Source organism: Danio rerio, chromosome 7 (assembly GCF_052040795.2).
Source record: "Danio rerio strain M-AB ecotype USA chromosome 7, GRCz13ab, whole genome shotgun sequence".
NCBI classification, from domain to species: domain Eukaryota; kingdom Metazoa; phylum Chordata; class Actinopteri; order Cypriniformes; family Danionidae; genus Danio; species Danio rerio.
In genome coordinates this window covers 33,319,833-33,342,386 of record NC_141027.1, presented here as the reverse complement: position 1 = coordinate 33,342,386, position 22,554 = coordinate 33,319,833, and the positions used below count along the sequence as shown (strand labels likewise).

The 22,554-nt window shown below is 35.3% G+C and overlaps 1 protein-coding gene across 7 annotated transcripts in view; it reads left to right on the top strand.

The window, feature by feature from the left end:
• itga11a (integrin, alpha 11a) overlaps positions 1-22,554 on the top strand; it is a 156,950-nt gene that overhangs the window by 71,197 nt on the left and 63,199 nt on the right. For 5 of the 7 annotated variants that reach the window (XM_087259290.1, XM_087259288.1, XM_087259291.1 and 2 more), the window contains one exon: positions 20,201-20,312. Coding sequence is in view for 2 of the 7 variants with exons in the window: in XM_087259287.1 (XP_087115413.1) it covers positions 10,688-10,739; positions 20,201-20,312 (164 nt within the window). In the remaining 5 variants the exon portion in view is untranslated. Of the gene's footprint in view, positions 1-10,574; positions 10,740-20,200; positions 20,313-22,554 lie in introns of those variants that run through there. The other 2 variants (XM_087259287.1, NM_001172627.2) reach the window with 2 other exon arrangements.

The window sequence follows — 22,554 nt, the reverse complement described above, 5'->3', positions numbered from 1 at the left end:
TATCTGCTCTCGCTTCTGCAGATCTATGTGCCCTCCAGAAACTTGCGTTCTGTGAATGAACATCGCCTTGTGGTTCCATCCCAAAGGGGGAAGAAATCACTTTCGCGAACGCTCACGCTCAATCTGCCCAGTTGGTGGAATGAACTCCCTAACTGCATCAGAACGGCAGAGTGACTCGCTACTTTCAAGAAACGACTAAAAACTCAACTATTTAGTCTCCACTACACTTCCTAATCTGTAATTGCCTCTCTGAATATCACACTAACTGTACAAAAAAAAAAAAAAAAAAAACTAATACTACTAATACTTCCCTTCTTAGACTATACAGACCTGAAACTTGCTTATAGCACTTATTCATTGTTGCTCTTGGTTGTGTAAATTGCTTCCTTGTCCTCATTTGTAAGTCGCTTTGGATAAAAGCGTCTGCTAAATGACTAAATGTAAATGTAAATGTAAATATTTGAAAATGTTTGTGTTTTTAGCATTTGTATGTTAAGTAGAGTAAAAGAAGTGTAGAACTAATGTAACCCCACATTTCTCAAACACCCCATTGTCAACGGTGTGTAATGAACTGTCTGGTCCATGAAGGCTCTATCTGTTGTAGTTCTTTCTTCATTATCCAGGAAGTGAAGGATGCATTTCAAAGCCACATTTGAAGAGATCTTTGAATTGGAACAGCCTTTGACGGCCCCCTGTGAAACTTTTAGCCTTTTAAGGATGTAGCCTTTAATGTGGCATGCTGCTAGTGAATCGATTCATCCTTGTTAGTTTACACATTATTTTTTTATTAAAAATGTCAAATATGAATCCTGGTATATGAAATGCTGACTGTACATGTAAATTAGTTTGCAGTTTAAAGTGATTTATTATAAAACATTTCCTATAAGAATTTTCCTAGTGTTTCTCAATGTTGTTTTAAGTGCAAATGTTGGTACTGTAAAGCATGTATTCTGGGACTGTGACATGATTAAGACATACTGGAAAGAAATCCACAAATTAGTTGAGAATATTATAGGTAAACCTTTTTCCCTATCTCCAGTTATTTATCTTCTGAATTGTAAAACTGCTTTACACCTTAGTCATGGACTAGAATCTGTTACACTTTTGTACATATCAAGCAAGAAAATGTATTCTTTTGCTGTGGTCCTCTCCCAACATTCCTTTAGTCAATATGTGGATAAATCAGATTGCCATTTTCTTGCCCTTAAAATAACTGACTTATGACTTGCGTCACAAATCTGATGATTTCTAGTATATCTTGAATCCTCTTTGGGAGTTTTTGGAGAATGTATCTTGAAAGATGAAATATTTTATTATTATTTATTATTATTATTTATTTATTTTTTGTTAATTTTACTCTTCACAAAAGACTTGAATTACTAGCCGATGGACGATTGTATAATAGATGGCAATATTATTGTATATGATGACATGAGACACCTACATTTAAGGTCAGAATTATTATTTTTTTAAATATTTCCTAAACGCTGTTTAACAGAGCAAGGAAATTTTCACAGTATGTCTGAATTTTTTATTTTTTTTCTGGAGAAAGTCTTATGTGTTTTATTTTAACTAGAATAAAAGCTGTTTTTAAATGTATAAAAACCATTTTAGGGACAAAATTATTAGCCTCTTGAAACAATTTTTTTTTTTCGATAGTCTACAGAACAAACCATTGTTATACAATAACTTGCCTAATTACCCTAACCTGCCTAGTTAACCTAATCAACCTAGTTAAGCCTTTAAATGTCACTTTAAGCTGTATAGAAATGTCTTGAAAAATGTCTAGTCAAATGTCTAGTCAATTATGTTCTGTCATCATGGCAAAGATAAAATAAATCAGTTATTAGAAATTAGTTATTAAAACTATTATTATTAGAAATGTGTTTAAATAAAATCTGCTCTCCATTAAACAGAAATTGGGGGGAAAATTAAACAGGGGGGCTAATAATTCAGAGGGGCTAATATTTTCACTTTAACTGTATACCACTGTTCTGTCATTGTAAATCTTTAAATAAATGTTTAAAAAATGATAACAAATAAATAATAATAATAAAAAAACATTACCTCTTTATTTTCTTATTTCAGTAACAAAAAAATTGCATTTGATTGCAAAGTTTCTGTGTTGGAAGGTTAGATTCCCAAGAAAGAGAGCTTTGTATTTTTATATGTATCTTTGTTTTATTGCGTTTATCTAGGATTGTGATTTGTTTATGTTAATTCAATCCCCAACAATATCACCCAAATTATTTTGTTTTCAAATGACAATGACAAATATTGCATAGCATCGAAAAAACATTGTAATACAATGTCAGTTTTTCCAGTATCTCACTGCCCTAATAGTGACTCATAAGCTTTGGAAATGCTTCATACAATAACTGACTTTTATTCAAAAATATTTTTTTAATATGACTTCATCAGGCCACACCACTGAAAGTTATTATAAGAGTCAGATCAGAAAGAAATACAATCAATCAAAGACAACAACCTTCAAACCCAAATAAATGACCTTATTTAAATACCCTCCTTGCCTGTCACTAAAAAATAAATAAATAAATTGATTGAAAAGCTTGTCGTTCGCTTTAAATTTTGCAGGTGTTGGTCAATCTTTTGCGTATCATAAATCATCGAAGCTAGTGTTTTTGACCTCTATGTGTGGTTGACGTTCAGTTCAACTGTTGACAGAACAGTAGCACTGAACTTAGATGATTGTCTGTAATCGTCATCTTTTGAGCTTTCCAGAAGAACAAATCAAAGTATAATGAATCTGCTTCTGCTCAGTGAAAACTCATTTAAGAGGAAAGCCACAGTTCAACCATCAAGCGTGAACTCGACTTCCATGTCCTTAAAGAAACTCTTTGACACTAAATCATGAAAATTTGACATTTAAGAATTGTTTACCTGTTTTATTTATGTAGTTCTTTCAGAATTTGTCTTTGAACTGAAAAGCAAAACCAGCAAAAAATGCCCTTTCATGGCAGATCTCAAGGCGAGAGAAGAGCAGCTGGAATTTAAATGACTATGAGATCACGATTTACAGTCCAAACCACTGGATTTCAACACAACGTAAGTGTTGATTCGGGTTTTAGCATACCAAGATTACACAAGTTGAGCTCTTGGTAATATATTGTGCATTGGGAAAGCAAAGCTTTCATCACAGCTTGCGAGTGAGAGCAAGGACACCAGCGTCTTCGCCCAAACCACTGAATTCCTCCAGTTGAACGTTGCCTGTCAGTCAAACGGCCAAGCACATCACACACTGATGTCTGATTGGTGGACTCGTGCTTCGAGCCTAACCACAAAATCTCTGATTCCTAGGATGATTTCATATGATTCATGAACACGTTTATGCTGGGGTTTGGAGAGTCATGTCATAGAGGTTAATGTAATGTGTACTAAATTTGTGAAGGAGTAGCAGTATTTATGTTATAGAGAAGCTATAGAGCAACCTCTGTCATATGGTATTTTCATAAGACGTGGTTCTACAGTATCTTTTATGACGATGATCACATACCGTATTGGTAACTTCACAGTTGGGAATTTCACTTATCCACATATTCCTTATGTGATTGCTGTGTTTCAAAAACTCAAAAAATGAAGCAAATAGAAATCGAGAGAGTTTGGTTTTAAGCATAATTGTGTTTTTAATTCAATGTGAGTGACATTAGTATCACATTAGTATTACAAGCATATCTGTGGCTGAAGCTCTTTCTTTGATCTTTCAGATTATTTTCTGTTTGAATTTCTGACAGTACAGTAATATTCAATATACATTAATACTATTGCTTCAGAAATATGTGTTTTGAGTTTTTGAGGTTATTCATGGTCTTCTGAAAGTTATTTGTAAATTCTAATGTTTCCTTTTTATATTCTATGGATGAAATGTGAAGAAAATAACAGCGGTTTTTACTTAGTTTTATATAATTTAGTCATTTATTATTATTAAGACATTTAAATGCATTACTTGCCCAAATCGTTCTTTGCCCAAATTGTGCTTATATACATTATGTACTAGGGTTTGTTCAGTACAGGTCAATCATCATCTGCTTTCTGACAGTTTCTGTTTTAAATTCTGGAGGTGGAATGAAAGGCAATAAAACGAAGCAGGGTTTTGGCATTTAGATATGACCACAGTTCTGCATTATTGACTGTGGTTGCCATGTTTTGAGCAACATCACAAAGAAACAGTCAAAGGTCCAGATCTGGGTTGATATGACTGCTATTACTTCTATGGTTTTAAAACTGCACGGCTGTCACTGGCATTGCTTTTTTGTAATGATCACAGCTTGGAGAAAATTTAGTATTCTTTTTATTGATAAATTCAATAAAAAACACTTTTTGTGAAATGTTATTTTTTTTAAAAATCAGTGGCTGAAAGAGGACTGAAAAAATCATACTCAATAAAAGTACCATTACTTGCCTAAAAATGTAGTGCAAGTATTAAATGTATATGTTGTAAATATTGCTAAAAGTATGAGTAAAAAGTAGAGCTTTCAAAAGTACTCAAGAGTAGTGAGTCAAAAGCCGATGTGTTTACGTGTAATTTGTGCATCTGTGTATAAACTTAACATTCCGTAGTGCATCTTGTTATTGCCCAGTAGGCACACAACGTCATAAGAGGTTAATATTGGGTTAGAATTTGGTTGTGATGTCAGGTGACCAAATTTCAACACCTAGCCAGCTTCTAAAGATAACGCTATTTTGATGTTCAATAATGACATCGAATGACGTTGATATTTGATCGATTTTGGGTTGTTAGAAAGTGACTAAAATCCAACGTCGAGCCAACATCTTAAACCAACATCCTATTGTCATCAAATATTGATATTTATTCGTCAGGCACGGCAACCAAAGTTGATATTTGGTTGGTTTAGGTTGGTCATTGGACATTGACGTTGGCCTGACGTTGAGTTCTGACGTCAACCTGATTTTCATTTTCAAACAAAATGCAAAATCCCCATAACATTAGGGTACCATGTCAATCTGATGTCATGTTGACGTCTTGTACCTGCTGGGTGTTTAAGGTCATTTCGATCATTATACAGTAAACATCCGTCATCTTCTCATCAGTGACATGCATCTAAAAAGTTCCTGGGTCAATGCATGTAAAGATTTTGGACATTTTTAATGCTTCCAAACAGTTTACTGCAATTATAAAGTGCACATGTCTTGAGGTAGTTCATTATGATGTGATTTACTTTCTACAGTATGTGCGATTTGATTGGACAGGAATCACATGACTGATTTTTATAATCCACATAGCCAAGAAAAAAAAAGTATTGACTTCAGGTTGAAGGAAAGTATAGAGTAAAAGTACAGATACAGCATTAAAAATGTACTCACGGGAAAGTAAAAGCTTACATTTTTAAAACTACTTAGGGAATGCAATTCCTGATAAAAACTACTCAATTGCAGTAATTTGAGTATTTGTAATTAGTTACTTTAAACCACTGAATAATGCTCAGAGTTCAAAATAAAGACTATGAGAAGCGATGCACCAAATTTCCATTTAATCTCTTTGATTTTCCATTGTGATTAAAGCGGTTACTGAAGAGCATTACGCATTTTATTATTGCTATTAGATTGCAAGAGTACAAGTCCATTATTTTTCTATCAGTTGCAACCATAATGAAGATGTGGAAGGACTGATGAAATCATTGAAAATGATATTTTCATTTTAAGCAGGAGTTCAGCAATGGATATTGCTTGTGTTTCTGTAAAAAGTCAGTCTTACATCATGCAGCAGGTAAAGTGAAGTTTATTGGGATAATTGTTTGCAGTTGCTACTGCTGTTAGAGGGTTTGGGGTCATGAGGTAAGTGTTGCTTCTGCAAAGGATATGTATTGATTTCAATCCTCTTCTCAACAAGGGGTGCTGGACCCCCACATGTAGGTGGAAAAAAAGGAAGGTACGATTTCCAGCAAAAACAACTTCTCACAACTACTTTCTGCAACTCGTTCTTTTCTGACTTTTAATTTTGGTCAGTAGCTCAGCAATGTAAACAAAAGCATTTTCCTTTCATGTGGAAACAGTGAGTTGAAGCAGCCCAGCTCCCTCTCAGGCCCCTCTCCTCTTTTGAGAGAACGAATCAGACTTTAGTTTTAATTGCAGGTTCCTCTCCGATTTATCATTTGTTTGGGCTGTTGACATTTTGCAAACTGACAGTGGGGATTCTTGAGCTATGAGTTCCAACCTCACAATACTGGTAAAAGCTGCCTTGTGTTGTGTAACAAAATAGTCTCTGCTCCGTTTACCCACTATTTTAATCCTCATCCGCTTGTTTGTATCCACTTCTATAGAGTACAGAAGTCTGGAAGAAGAGCTAGAAAAATCTTTTGCTTATCTGATAAAGTTTCTATGGTTTTTGTTTTGCCTCAATTATTTCAGTTGGTTCATGTTAATAAAGAGAAGCAACATGTATTTCTTGAGACAAAATGTTTTTTCCCTGCAATTCATTTAATGTCATAATACCGTTTACAATATACACGACAGTTGTAGTAGATGCATGCAATGCTCCCCCTGATCTCGAATTGAAATAAAGTGGCATATTTTACACAAGGCATCATTAATTTCTGACCCTGGTAGACATTTTGTTATGGTGATAAGGGGACGTACAGTTTGGGGTTGGGTTTATTAGCAGATTTTTCCAGTACTTCACCATTAGACTAGGTAAGTTGATTTTGTCATTACTGTTTTGACATTTACAGTTGCTGAGAAGTGAGGAAGTCTATGGGACTCTAATTCAGATATACATAATAATGAGTGATTTGTTTAACAACACCTGCTGAAGTGTTGAATCAAACACAACAAACTGGACCCTCTGACCAATCAGAGCAGAGCAGGCACTTGGAAAAGAAGGGGTTTTGAATAAATGAACAAATAGTTTGATACACTTTGGAAAATTAGATTATGGGAAATTAATTAATTAATTAATTAATTAATTAATTAATTTATTTATTTATTTATTTATTTATTTATTTATTTATTTATACATTGGATGCTTTTAAATCTACTGTAAGTAGTCTACAGTCCTGTAAAACTAAATTATAAACTTTTAAGTAACAACTGGGGTACATAAAACCATTTCAAAGCTATCAAAAAAATAGTTTAATTTTGTTATTCATGACTCAGACACCAAATTTGTTCAGAAAAAAATGCAACTGAGTTGATTATTGATTTATCGTCTGAATATTGAATGAAATCGTAAATTATTACAATTTCATGTATTTAAGTCTTCATGGACAGGTCATCAAACAAAGATGTTAATGAGTGTAAACACATCGCTGTTTTAATCTGGAGTACATTATGAGTTGAAGTGTTCATACAGAGGTCAGGTGTACTTAATATTTCTATTTTATCTCTGTGTGACTGGCTTAAACACCTCTCTCATTCTGTCTCTTTGTACATGCCTGTGTCTGTCTATTGGAATAACTTCTAAGCTCATTGATTTGACCATGCTGTTTTTTGGAGAATTTAAAAGAACTCCCAGCTGCCTTGTTTCCAAAATGAGTGAATTGCTCTGCTTTGATGGAAATATTTGATGAAAGGAAAGACAGATGACTTTTTAAGTACTCTTAATGAAAGCAGCGCTCTTTACTTTGGTCATTTTTGTTTTAAGCAAAATCAGCTCAGTGTTGATCAGATGTTTGGTCTCTTTGGTTTCAAACTTAAGGCACAAACATAGTAGAAACTGCAACATCCTCACACTATTAAGAATTTATATATTCTTTATTAATCGTGTGTTCAATAGTATGTAACATTGATTTTTCAACTCAGATCTTCCTCCACAATTTGGTGGATTAGTTTTCTGGCAGTCAGAAGGTCGTGAGTTCTTTAATGTGCTTCTTTAATGTTTTATTGTTTATCTATAATATTGGGTATCATGGATTTTGAGTATATAATGGTACAAATAATGAGATAAAAATGTATTTTTATTGTTTTGGACAGTCGGAATTCCAGACATGAATAAGTGAATGATGATAATTGAATATTATTTTCCTATACAATGGAGATAATGCTTTTAAAGGTAAAGGAAATATTTAAATATCTGTGGTTAATTACAGTATATTAAAAACGAGTTTTTAATTATTAAGTGGTCGTCTAATTAATGACGTAATGTGATTGACTTTTGCACATTGGAGGAAGGATGACACTATGGCTGAAGTATTTCCTTAGACAGGTAATGTTCTGTTTTAAAATTATTTAGTCACGCAAAGCTGATGTGGATTGTGCTGTTTTACAAGTGAGTTATATGCACAGAAGTGTTGTTCACCAACTTAAATCCTCCGGCAAAAGATTGATGTGACTATTTTCAGTTTCATAAGGGACCTTTTACAGCATCGACAGATTATTATTTAGTTTAACAACAAAGCATCAGTTAATAGAGCTATTCCTCTTAGCCTGCTTTGGTTCATTTTTGAACAATGACACCCTATAATTTTTATCATGCTACTTTGAATATTCGATATGAAATAGCACGCAAGTATGGCTTAGTAATAAGTGTAATTTTTGCACGCCACCAGCCAACCACTAACTACATTTCTAGCTGGCGAATGACATTAATTAATAGGTTGTCTGCTGTCATCTTTAAGGTGCGCACGTTTGTGTTTCAGAAAGCATGGCTTTGGACAGCAGGGGAGGGACTTTGTTTTAAAGATATCATGCTAGCCGGTTATTATTTTGGCATATCACCTACTGCACCGTTAATGAGTGCTAATGATGACCTTCTGAATGATATTATTAACTAGATTAACGCACCAAAAATGTAAAAACCGCGAGCACTGAACGTGATAGTTTTCTGGAATAAAATCCATGTTTACACCAAAGATGGTTGCTATAACTATAGTGATGACTGCATTAACAATGCACAATAATTAAATAATGTGCTTTAACTACTATAAAAATAATTAATGAAATTGACCTGTGCGTCACGGTGGCACAAAGTTTAGCACAATCGCCTCACAGTAAGAAGGTCACTGGTTCGAGCCTGGGCTGGGTCAGTTGGCATTTCTGTCAGTAGATTGCATTCTCTCCCAGTATTTTTCGTGCTCCGGTTTACCCCACAAGTCCAAAGACATGTGGTATAGGTGAATTGAAAAGGCTAAATTGTCCCTAGTGCATGTGTGTGAATGAGTGTGCATGGATGTTTACCATTGATGGGTTGCAGCTGAAAGGACATAATCTGCGTAAAACATATGCTGGATAAGTTGGTGGTTCATTCCACTGTGTACAGCCTTTAAAGGGATAGTTCACCTAAAATTGAAATATCTGTCATCGTTTACTCACCCTTCATATATAACAAACCAGTTTCTTTTTTCTGTTGAACACAAAAAAGAAGTGATTTTGATAAATGGAAACCTGCAACCATTGACTACCATCGTATTTGTTTTTCATACTATGGGTGGCTACACATGGTTGCAGGTTTCTTTAATTAATCATGTATAATATATGTCTTGTGGCATGGTGGCTCAGTGGTTAGCACTGTTGCCTCACAGCAAGAAGGTCACTGGGTTGAGTCCCAGCTGGGCCAGATAGCATTTCTGTGTGGTGTTTGCATGTTCACCCCGGTGCTCCGGTTTCCCCCACAATTTAAAGTCGTGATATAGATGAATTGAATAAACTAAATTGGCCATATGAGTGTGTGAATGAGAGTGTATGGCTGTTTCGCAGTACTGGGTTGCAGCTAGAAGGACATTCGCTGCGTAAAACACATGCTGGAATAGTTGCCGGTTCATTCCTCTGTCACAACTTCTGAAATAGAGACTAAGCTTAAGGAAAATTAATGAATGAATATACTGTATGTTTTTTTATATATATCTTCTTTGTTCAACACACAAAAATGAGCTCCATAAAGATTTGGAAACACTTGAGGGTGAGTAAATGAACATTTTGTGGTGAAATTTGCTTTTAAGTCTGACAGTTGTCTTGTAAAATATATAAACAGGATATTATGCATGTGTTTGGTAGTTTAATTGTAAGATTACATTTACACTGCATGTTCATTTTGACCAAAAACTAAGCAACAGCGGTTTTGATATTTTCAAGGTCAAGTTGAAATGGAGGTGGGCCATGTTTCACTATTAGAGCAGCCAGAACGTCAGTATTAGTCATTATATAATCTGTAATTATATGCTTGGGTAGCGTGGTTTGGATGGTGTCTGAGGTTCTGCTGTGAGTTTGTCTGTGGGCTTTATATGGTAACTTGCAGCTACAGTATGTTAACCACAAATCTCAGCATCAATCAACTTGGAGGGCATCTTCTCCGAAAGTATGCAGCCTAAACTGCATGTTAAGCGAATTACAAAATTACGGAAGATCAGGTTTTGCCATAGAGGTGATATACAGTGATCCCTAAAACCTGAATTTCCATATTCAAAGCATTTAGCAATGAGCTCATAAGAAAGTGACCCAAACTCCAACGTAGATGGACAGACACACAGAGGGAGGAAGTAAAAGAGAGAGAAAGAAAAAGAGAAAAGATCTGTCTGCTGGCTGAATGAGCACCTCCTTTTAGTTCGGCCACAGTCCCCTCCTCCCTGCTTCAGATATAGAGTGTTTTTAGGAGCAGTAGAGTCAATCAGAGCCGGGTGTACAGGAGAGCGCACTGTCAGGATATTTCATCCTTCTGCACACACACACATACACCAACACACACAATTTTTTTACGTTCTCCCTCTCCAACACACACATGGAGTACAACTGGATCCACCTCCTCTGGGTTTTCTGGAGCGTGATGCCAGGTGAGTGTGTTTTCTGTTGAAGTCATTTAGGAAAAGCGCTGATGCTACAAAACTGAATGAGATACCCTGCGAGCTGAGAGCTAAAGAAGTGCAATGTATTGTTTCCCAGTGTTCTGCATCTCCCATGTCTTTTTTTCCGATGTCAATCGCTGTTACACTGACCTCCTGTGATAGATGGGGATGCTGAATTGGCTGTGGAACGCTTGGAGTTTACCCTTGCTCCAATTTCCATCCTAGCGCTTGCATACTTTGAAATGGAAGGAGATGTTATCAGAAATATATTGGGAGTTCATAGTTTCCTGTGTCTGGGAAAGATGTGGTGAGCAGCCAGATTAGAGCTCACTCGTGAAACGACACTCTTGACAGTATATTTAAAGAGCTCAGGGCTGTCAAGGGACCCTCAGGAAATTTAAATTGAATTTGCATTCCTGTCCAGTCCTATCAAGTTATAGAACTTACTTTATTTTGTCAGTCTGTTCATGTCAGTCTGCAAAATGATAAAGACGATAAGTGAGAATATCAATATATCATTTTGATCTACTAAAGGAAGAGGAACTGCATGTGTAGTTGCTGATTGCGTGTGTGCCAGTCTGTGCAAACATGTTTCTTTATTTTGTTTATTTGTTACTCATCTTGACCATATGCCAGAAACCCATCTGTGACCCAGGCCAATTTTAATCAAGTCCAGCAATGTAAACAAAGCACAAGTACAATGCCATAATATTACTGTCTGTTGTACTCCTTTCAGGCTGTCTCTGTTTATATCACTTAAACTTGCATCACTTCGCTGCTGTATGTGACTGGAATTTGAAATTACTGATCAAATACATTTCTTTCCTTTTTGTGGCTGTTTTTATTACCTATAGTTTCAACGATAGTTTGAACGTGTATAATTTCAGACATGGTTTCAGGCATTGATTTACATACTCACTCAATGCAAGTAATGTGCAGTCATTAGCCGGCAGCTAGCTCTCTGCAACTCTCACATAGTCACCCACTGAAGCTAAGCAGGGCTGTGTGCCTGGTTAGTACCTGGATGGGAGACCACATGGGAAATCTTGGTTGCTGCCGGAAGTGGTGTTAGTGAGACGAGCAGGGGGTGCTCAACCTGCGGTTTGTGTGGGTCCTTATGCCCCAGTATATTGAAGGGGACTCACTATAGTGTTCTGTGAGTGCTCTCTTTCGGATGAGATGTTAAACCGAGGTCCTGACTCTTTGTGGTTGTTAAAAATCCCAGTATGTATTTCGAAATAGAGTAAGGGTTTAACCCTGGCATCCTGGCCAAATTCGCCGACTGGCCCAAGGTCTATTATGGCCTCCTTACACCCCCAGATCATAATTGGCTTCATCACTCTAATCATCGTATTATGTCATAAGGCAGCACGGTGGCTCAGTGGTTAGCAAGAAGGTCGGTGATTCGATCCCTGGCTAGGTCAGTTGGCATTTCTGTGTGGAGTTTGTATGTTCTCCCCACGTTTGTGTGGGTTTACTCTTCGGTTTCCCCCACAGTTCAAAGACAATGTGTGTATGGGTGTTTCCCAGTGCTGGGTTTGGCTGGAAGGGCATCCACTGCATAAAACATATGCTAGGTAAGTTTATCCTACTGTGGCAACCCCTGATTATTGCTTAATTTGTGAATTGCGATGTCCCGGAACAGATCGGGGTTTGGATTCTGCATGTTACCCGAGGATGGAGAAGTGTCATGCATGAAAGTGGAGAGCAGAGGGGTAGGGGGCGTTGGATGGCAGGAGGTGTCGAGGATGAAGAGCAAAAGTGAAGAGCGGGTTGTCACAAACAAAAGTGAAGAGGGTTGGGGAGTCGCGAAAGAAAGTGAAAGCGAACAGTGGCCGGGGGTGGATGGTGGTTGAGGAGGGAGATCTGTAAAATGCGGCGCCTGATTAGATTTCAGAGGTGCCGGATCCGTCATCAGCATGTTCCGGCACAAATGAAGCCCTGCCCCTGATAAATAAAGAGACTAAGCTAAAGGAACAAGAATTAATTAATTAATTAATATTGTCATAAACTGCATAAAATCCAAACCTGAAAAAAGTCAGATAATCATCTGTCAATCAATAAACAACAAACAGCTCCATAGCTCTCAGTCCTTAATGTAAGAGTGATTGAATTTCATAGCGGATATAGATGCTACTCAGCAAATGTTTTTTTTTTTAAAACATAACAGCTCAAAGATGAAATTTTGAGCTGCTTTTACAATACCTGGAGTTTTACTTTGGAACCTATAATTATAGAATAAGGTTATTTTGCGTGGGTGAGGAGCTCCAGAGCTAATGAGTGATGCCTGGCTGTGGTCTAAATCCGTCTGCCGATGCCACGTGCCTCACGGTTAGTTTACTTTGGCCACAAAAGCAGTCGCAGGCCACCGGGCTCATCTCCTGCTAGCCATCTCTCAGCAGCCCTTCAATGAGCTTTCCAGACCACAGAGCTCACAGTTGGAGACTCAGCACGAAATGAGCAATGTCTGGTCATTTTGCTCATGATCTGTGAGTGTAACCGAATGTATATCAGTCCCTGGGGTGCAGCACATACAGTAAGAGCTCAAAGCCCAGGAGATCTTAAGCAGGGATGCATCAAAGCAAAAAGTTTGAAAAGGTGCATGTGGAGTTTATTAAAAGCCAATCTGCTGGCCCATAATCCTCGCCACTGGGCATCAGTGAGGCTCATTAGCATCGGGGCAGCTCCTCACGTAAATATTTGTGAAGGAGGGAAGGGATGACTGAGGGCTGAGCAGATGTTTAGAAGAGGATGTCTGTCACATGTGGCCTTGTACACAGCTGCATGGCTAACTAAGGCCTTGGTAATAAATCAGTGATGGTAATTGTCTTTGGTGGCATTGATGTGGGCTTTGGTTATAATTTAGTTATGCCCTATGGTGACACTGACACCCGCTTAAATGTTTCTTTAGAAATGTTTTGATTTTGATCGCAAGCTGTTCAAGACTGTAGTGTCCAGACATGTGTTTTGGGCTGGTTTAGGGCACTACTGTAATATATTGCAGCTGCAGGTCAGCATTTTGCTGATGAAGTGGTCTGACATGTACTTTTTTGTAAAAACATGTTATAAATATTTTTTCATCGTTTGTTGTGCTTGAGAAAATCTGCATTTTTTATCAAATAAGCAGAAGTCTGTCTTCAAAAATTGTGCTATTGCCAAGTATTGCATCATTTTTGGGAAAAGAATATGGATTTTTTGCTGATACTGATAACACTGCTTCAGTGTTTTTGGAATGAAGATGAAATGTAGTAAGCACAAGGGTTTAATCATTTCTTTACCATAAATCTTTTCCAATAGTATTTACATTTTTAAAATATTAATTGAATACCAGTATACAGTAGATGATAGTGTGCATAATATATTGAAATCTGTTTAAAAGGTTTCTTATCTTGAAAGACGTCAGCCATGATATACATTAATTAAATAATCAAAATAATACTGCATGGTCTTCAATTTATATATATATATTTTTTTAATTAATCATTATAAATTTTTCAAAGTTACAAACGATACAATGTCTTATGCCTGAATGCTTTTGAAACCCTCACACAGTCGCAGGCCTCAAAAAACACTTGCAAAATGATGAATAATAATCCAGACTCAACATTGCGAATACTTGCAATGTGACTATTGCAAATGATCATTATGCATTATCCATGCTGAAATTATTAATGTTTCAGCCCTAATTATTAAATTAAATTATATGACCTAAATTAAAGTCTGTGATATTAAAATTTACAATGATTATTTTGCAAGCGAGTATTGCTATGCCTTAGGTGAACAATCAATCTGTGCTTAATTATGTTACTTCACTAAGAAGTTTTTTTTGGTTATCTTCATTCAAAGTCTGACTTTGCATTTGATTTTAGTGGCGGTCCTTCTCTGCTGACATCAGTTTGATTGCTTAAGGCACAATATACTAAACCAATCTTACCTTTAATTTGGTATGGGTGAATGATGCACAAAAAGATAGTATCAGCCCCTACACAATAGTCTGTTTCAGCTGGAAGTACATCGACACACTGAATTAAAATGTCTCAGCAACTTCCGGTTTCTGCTGACTTTAACAAAGATCTAGGCTAGGCAATATTCACCTCAGACCTGTAGCACTGGCAAGTGTTTAATGATGTATTATTTTAAAATGAACCTTAGGGTTTTTTTTTTCACGGTGTAATATACTTTAGTATTGGTAATCTATATATCGTATCTACTTTGTAATGTTGATATCGTGACAAAGCTGCATCCAGGTGCAACAGCTCAGGTGCACCTGAGTACATGCAAATCCTTTTCATTGGGGTTCTGTCAAACTGGCAGATTGTAATAGTCTTGCTGATACACGAACATTCTCATAGATTGGTGCTTCTCTGTCAGTATGACTGTGGTGTGGCTCCTGTAGCTTGATTGTGATCCAAAAGCAGCGCAGGCCTGGCCTGCACACCGAACACAACCCCTTGCAGCCACTGTACTGAGGTTTATTTATCTGGGCAAAAGAATCCACACAGAGGAAACCCACACTATGGACCTGCTGATATTACAGAGAATATTAAAGTGTCTGCCACGTTAGGCCTTTTAAATGGAAACTAGAATCTTTCTGCTGCCCTCTTTTTCTCATTTCTTTTTTCTCTTCCTTAAAGCTGTTCTCAGATGGTGTCTTGGAGAGTTTGGTTTCAGTAACAGACTGAATGCCTTAGATGTGAACGTATCCCAGTACTTTGAATAAGTGATCAATGAGTGTGGTAGTGTATAGGGAAATGCATTTAAGAAAAAAAAAAACTTAATATAATCAGGATTCTCACAGGTGTTATTGGACTTTTACTGGTGAAATCATTGATATATTTAAATTCATTCAGGAGCAAGGTCGTTTTTATGATTATTCATAAAAGAAGTAATTCAGAATAATATTTATGCAAAAGTTTCAGAAATTTTTTTTACAGTTTTGCTATTTTGAATGTTTCCATATAAGTGAACTAAATGGTTCATATAAGCATTTATATAAGTTTATAAAGATCATTTTATGATTTTTTATTATTATTTTATTCATTTATTTATTTATCATTATTACCTACAGTTGAAGTCAGAATTATTAGCCCCCCTTTGTTTTTGTTTTCGTTTTAAAATATTTCCTAAATGATGTTTAATAGCGCAAAGAAATTTTTGACAGTATGTCTGATAATATGTTTATTATAGTCTTTATATTTCTTTATATTTTATTTTGGCTAGAATAAAAGCAGTTTTTAATTTTTTAAAAACCATTTTAAGGAAAAAATGATTCGCCCCTTTAAGCTATATTTTTTCAATAGTCTGCAGAGCAAACCATCGTTATACAATAACTTGCCTAATTACCCTAACCTACCTAGTTAACATAATAAACTTGGTTAGGCCTTTAAATGTCACTTTAAGCTGCATTTAAGTGTCTTGAAAAATATCTAGTCTAATATTATGTACTGTCATCATGGCAAAGATAAAATAAATCAGTTATTAAAACTAATATGTTTAGAAATTTGTTTAAAAAAAATCTTCTCACGATTAAGCCGAAATTGAGAAAAATAAATAAATAAACAGGGGGCTACCAATTCTGACTTCAACTGTATATAAACTTACATAATTGCCTATATGAATGATATAAGCAATTCACTTTTATAGAAACTTACAAAATAGCAAGACTGTATATACAGTATATAGGATAATTGAAAATATAAATACATAGGGATGTTGAAAGGTGTAATTGTTTAAAAGACACACATTTGTATCAGTCTTTTCTGAAGGAGAAAGCCTGATATTAGACAGCAGATCAGATAAGAATAAGTCTGTCTGTGTGAATCAGGGGTCACACTGAGTTTCTCTCTATAAGCCTTCATTGAAGTTCACAGTGGGACATGCAGTACTCCTGCTAAGAATAAAAAGTCTGTGATTGGCAACTTCACTTTTAACTCTTCAACACTGTCTGTGAACGCCAATGACTGAAAATGAGGCTAAGAAAAACATGTGGTCCCCATTAGTCCCTGTGCATTCTTGTGCCTGAGCAGATTGATGTGCAAAAATGCATTTACATGATCCCTAGCACTACAGTAGCTCATCATAATTCATGCTTTAGTCTACAGACAGAGAACGTGGGAAACACTAAGAGCACTTCACTTCTCTTCCTTTCCCCTTCCACTAAGAGGAAGATCTCGTCATTGCATCCATCAATCCTTTGCAAGATATAATACGCTAAATGGAAACTACATCCCTGCACGAAGCAGACATTATACTTATCAGCATTGTCATCAGTAAACTATTTCATTTTCAAGAGTGACAGCTGGAAAATATATTATATTTTATTATAACTTTTCTTTAAAAGACTTTTAATTGAATCCAGAAGAGATGGATGTTTTTCCTCTGCTTTTTCCATTGGTACAAAGGCCAAAGTGGAGGCAAGGAGACCTGCGGGCCACCAGAGACAGTCAGGCCTTTCATCAGATCCCATTGTAGGTTTTCTGCATCCTTGCCATTTTTTTGTCAAACGAATACATTCCTACACTTCAGTTTCCACGTGTGCAGGGTTATGACATCCATATGCTGTCGTTCAGAGTTCAGAGCGGAGATTAAAACTGTAATTCAGTGTAATTCTCAGATAAATTAACCATTGTGTTTATACTTGGATCAAAGCTTTAATATATTTTCCTCAGTTCGGCGCCTGCTTTGGATTTATTTTAATGGCCATACTGATCTGTATGATAGGCTGCCATCACTTGAGGTTCTAACACGAGAAGACCACGTATGCAATAAGCAGTTGGTTCAAAAATATATCTGTAAAATAAATAAACATCAGATTATATAATTTACAGATGGTAAAAACAGCAGTGATGAATGGCTTCAAGATAGCACTTCAAATATAAATTCAAAAACAGTTAAAGTCAGAATTATTAGCCCCCCTTTGAATTGTTTTATCTTCTTTAAATATTTCTCAAATTGGGTTTAACAGAGCAAGGACATTTTCACAGTATGTCTGATAATATTTTTTCTTCTGGAGAAAGTCTTTATTTCGGCTAGAATGAAAGCAGTTTTTAATTTTTTAAAAACCATTTGAAGGTCAAAATTACTAGCCCCTTTAAGCTATATATTTTCAGACAGTCTACAGATTAAACCATTGTTATATAATAACTTGTCTTATTATCCTAACCTGCCTAGTTAACCTAATTAACCTAGTTAAGCCTTTAAATGTCACTTAAGGCTTTATAGATGTGTCTTGAAGAAATGTCTTATCAAATATTATCTACTGTCATCATGGCAAAAATAAATCAGTTATTAGAAAGTTATTAAAGCTTAAAAAATTTTCTTTAGAAATGTGTTGAAAAATACTTCTCTCCTTAAAACAAAAAAGTTGGCAGTGTTTTTTATTTATTTATTTATTGCAATATTCAATTCATGTTTATTTATTATAGCGCTTTTACAATTGTGTCGAAGCAGCTTAATTTAGAAGTTTTGGTAAATTGAAGCTGTAGCGATGTTTCAATCCAAAAATGCGAATTAACTTTATGCACAAAACTGGATTGCCGCATGAAAGAAGTGCGAATAAAGTAGCGTTTCCATCCAACAAGTCAAAGAGAACAAAATCGTCACTTCCTGATTAACTGACGCCAAATATCAACAGTATAAATGGACTTTGCTGCAGTAGGAGAAGCTGTGTAAATCTTTTCTTTTTTTAATAAATGACTTGCATCTCAGAAGATGATATCGACTCGCAATGAATGCCTGGTGGCGTTTGAAGGCGTGAGATGCAGAGCACAGATGCTCTTGAAAGTTCTGAAGGTCATTAGTAATATAATAACACTAATACTGAAATGGTTAAGACATTTTAGAATGACCAAAACAACATTTTAGGTGTTTTACAATGTGCTCAGCCTGCTGGTTTGTCAATTCACACACATTTTTATCATCACTTGATGTATAACAAAATCAAATGACCTTTTTTAATGCGCATACTGGAATTTGTTCGGTAAAAGTGCATTGTAGTTCATGAGCATCTTTTCTTATCGAATAAAAGTTTATCCTACTCAGTTATGCGTTGTTTTCATGCGCATTTTCAAAACTGATGTGCATCTTGGCATTTCCATCGACCGATGTTTTTCTTCGCACCACCTCTTCGCACAAAAGAATATTTTCCACAAGCCGCCACTGTTAAATAGTTTGTTCTTCAATATAAAATTAAAATGAGATTTTTTTTTTTTTTTTTTTTGCTGAATTTGTAGTCTTCAGTGATTCATTAAATTAAGTCTGCAGATATCAACCTTATCAGGCATTTGCTTAAGGTTAAACCATAACTATTATGTTCACAGTAAGCAGCTTAAAAGGGAAAATATATTCATTCATATGTTCAAAAAATGTTGACTGTGTAAATCTGAAGCTCCCTGAAAGAGCCTTATATTTCTCATTATGTCTATCTTTGATTGACAGATCAGCTGAGGTGATTGACAGCTTTATTGTTTAGTCTCATCCAAAATGAGGTCCAATAGTCTTTTGTTGACAGAGCTGGAGATTGTCAGGTCAAGTGCTGGAAATTTTTTTGCATGGACATGAGTATTAGGCTGATTATAAAAGGGTTTCAGCAGAGGACCTCCGTGAAGGTGTTTGTTAATCCAGTGACTGAATTCTTGCAGTCTCCAGGGGCCGTCAGAACATAAGCAGAAGCCATACAGACGTGATGTGTAAACAGAGACACTTTTGAACTTTGATGGGGAAAATGCGAAATCTATTTATAAGTTGTTTTCTATTTGAGAAAGATTTCTGGACTACATGTTCATGCATAGACCCTCAAAAATAACAGTTGTCACAAACATAATTCATTTAATAGATGTACTGTTATAAGCAATGCTTACAACAACATTCTGTATAAATGCCATAAGTAGAATGGTTTAAATTTCAGTTCAAAATTGACTGTAAAAAGTTATTTGTCCAAATATAGATATAGAAATATATATTATAAAAACAAACAAACAATGAACTTGTTCTGTGAATTATTCAACATTTTGACGCATTTTCTGTCAGATGTTCAGATGTCTGTGCATAGTTTGCCTAAACCAGATCATAGCCTTGAAGGCCATATTCACTGTAGGTCATAACTCATTTTTGACGAAATAAGTACTGCGTTTTGCCCTGGCAAACAACAAACCACTATTTAAAACTCAAAAACAAAAACAGTCTGTCGTTTACTCTCTGTTTGTGTATAAGCTATATGTAAAAACAGTATATATTAAATCCAGTGTAGTTCATGTCCAGAAGCTCTGCTGTTTGGACTCTTTTCGCTGTCAGAAACCTGGTTTAGCCACAATTAAATTTTGCTGCTCAGTTTTGGGTCAGTGATGTAGCCGCTTGGCTCATACAATCGATTGCCATTGCCAGGAAGTGTAATCTTCTGTGCAGGCATGCAGCGGATGGTTCATATTTAAACTGTCTGTGTCTATTTACAGGGCTCCATGACTGTTTCAACATTGACACCAGAAATCACAGGATCATAAAGGGCCCCAGGCAGACACAGTTTGGCTACACTGTCCAACAACACATTGCTGGAGGTCAAAAATGGTAAGAAACACTTCTTGGGTCTTTTCCAGTACCATGCATCTTAAAGGGATTGTTTACCCAAGAATGGCAATTCTGTCACAAGATGTTAAAGTAATAAATGGAAATGATTATACAAGAATATTGTTGGTTGCCAAACATTTTCGATCAATGATTTCCATTGTATTGTCCATATAAGACTTATTTGTATGCTATCTTTATGTTCTGCTGAAGAAATAAAAACTTGTTAAGATGAGATAAAGTATTGAGAGTAAAGTTTGCCTTAAGGGCTTTTTCAGAACCATAGAATCCAGAATTTTATATTTTTACACCTTTAAAATTAAACCTTTATTTACAGAGCTCAAATTTCACAACAGAGCAAACAATTTACAACTAAGCTGGCTCAGTATATGGTCGTTCTTTTTTTTTTTCTTCCTGGTTTCTCAGCCACAGTTCTTAGATCATAATTATAAATCTCGAAACATAACTGAATGTAAAATTGAAGAAGTACATTTTTTCATTCTTTTGAGCAAACTTTAAATGCTGTTTTACATTCATACGGTTGATTATGAAATTGTTGTCAGCTTTATTCTACATTACCAAATGTTACATATATTGATCAAAATATATAATACTTTTTGATTAATTTTACTCCCTTAACACCTTGACATTAGTTCATTGCATAAACAATTAAATATGGTATGGTAAAACTAATCTGTCAAGCCTATTTTCTATACATTTCTTTTTTTCAAATTTCATAAATTGATAAATTGCAAACCCAAATCTTTAATTAGACAAATTTAGGGGGTTGTTTAACATTGATTAAGCCAGTGATTAATCTGATCTCTAAAATACCTCAGAGGTAAATCCCATGAAAATTGAAATTAGGGCTGCACAATATATCGTTTCAGCATTGTTATGGCAATGTGATCATTCGCAATATTCACATTGCGAGTATATGCACTGTTGAGTCTGGATTATAATTGATCATTTTGCAAGTGTTTTTTGAGACCTGTGACTGTGTGAGGGGTTTAAACTCTTTCAGTCTTATAAAATTGTAACTTTGACAAATTATTCATTAAATCATTAGTTCATTCATTCATTCATTTTCTTTTTGTCTTAGTCCCTTTATTAATCAGGGGTCGCCATAGTGGAATGAACCACCACTTTGACAAATCAATACCGAATTGTTTGTATAACGAAGACTATGCAGTATTATTTTACATTTAGTTGTTTAATTACTGTATACCTGAATAAGGTTTGATTCCTATAAAGATAATAAAATGCTGTTTATTTAATTTGTATCTTTTTCTTTATTGAAATTATCTATGCTTGTAGATTGTTTATTATATTTTATGCACCCCTATCATCCCAGTCAATCTAAAACTATCAGTTCTTTCCAAATGGTTATTCAATCTAGTGAAATAGAATTCATATCGCAATATGTATTGTAGAATGATTAAAAAATAAAACATTGCAATGTTAGATTTTTCCAATATTGTGCAGGCCTAATTTAAACACTTTATAGACAGGACATTATAGTTGCAATTTCTGATTATGAAAGAACAAACATGAAACAAACAAGGCTTATAGCAAAGAAGACAATATTTATAAATTTATAGATGCAAAATAAAGGAAGAGGTAGAAGAAGCCAGTTGTTCCACATACTGTGATGTGTCAATTTGTTATAACCATAGATTACATCAAAAATACTGAGAGATTGCAGTACTGACAAGACTTAGCATTTTGAGTATGTTTTGTGCAATCAATGACACAAGGATATGGCGTTCTGTTGGCACTGACAAAAGATTTTCATTGAAAATCAAAAAGTACTTCATATAAACTAAAGAATTTGATAAAGCTAAAGGCTTTTTGTTATGCATTGTGTGGGTACTGTTTTTTATGCTGCACTGTTATTTATGCCTCTTTTGTTTATTTCTCATCATTGTCAGGAAGGTTGGTAAGTTTGTTCCTGTATTTTGTTCTGTTCCAAAAGTCAGTGTCACTGCACCTTCAAAATGGTCCAATAGGTGCACAAACCAAAAAATCCCAAAAAAATGACATGACTAAAGAAAAGTCAGCACACTCTTCAACAACAAAAGAACACCTGACATATTAAGCGACAAGCAGTTTACTGAAAAAGGCAACAGGTAAACGTTACAGCCAAATGTTGACCTTTTCCCAATGTTGACCAATGTTTGTTTGACATTGACAATGGTCAACACTTCACCGAAACGTTTGCCTTTTTTTTTGCCTTTTTTTTGTT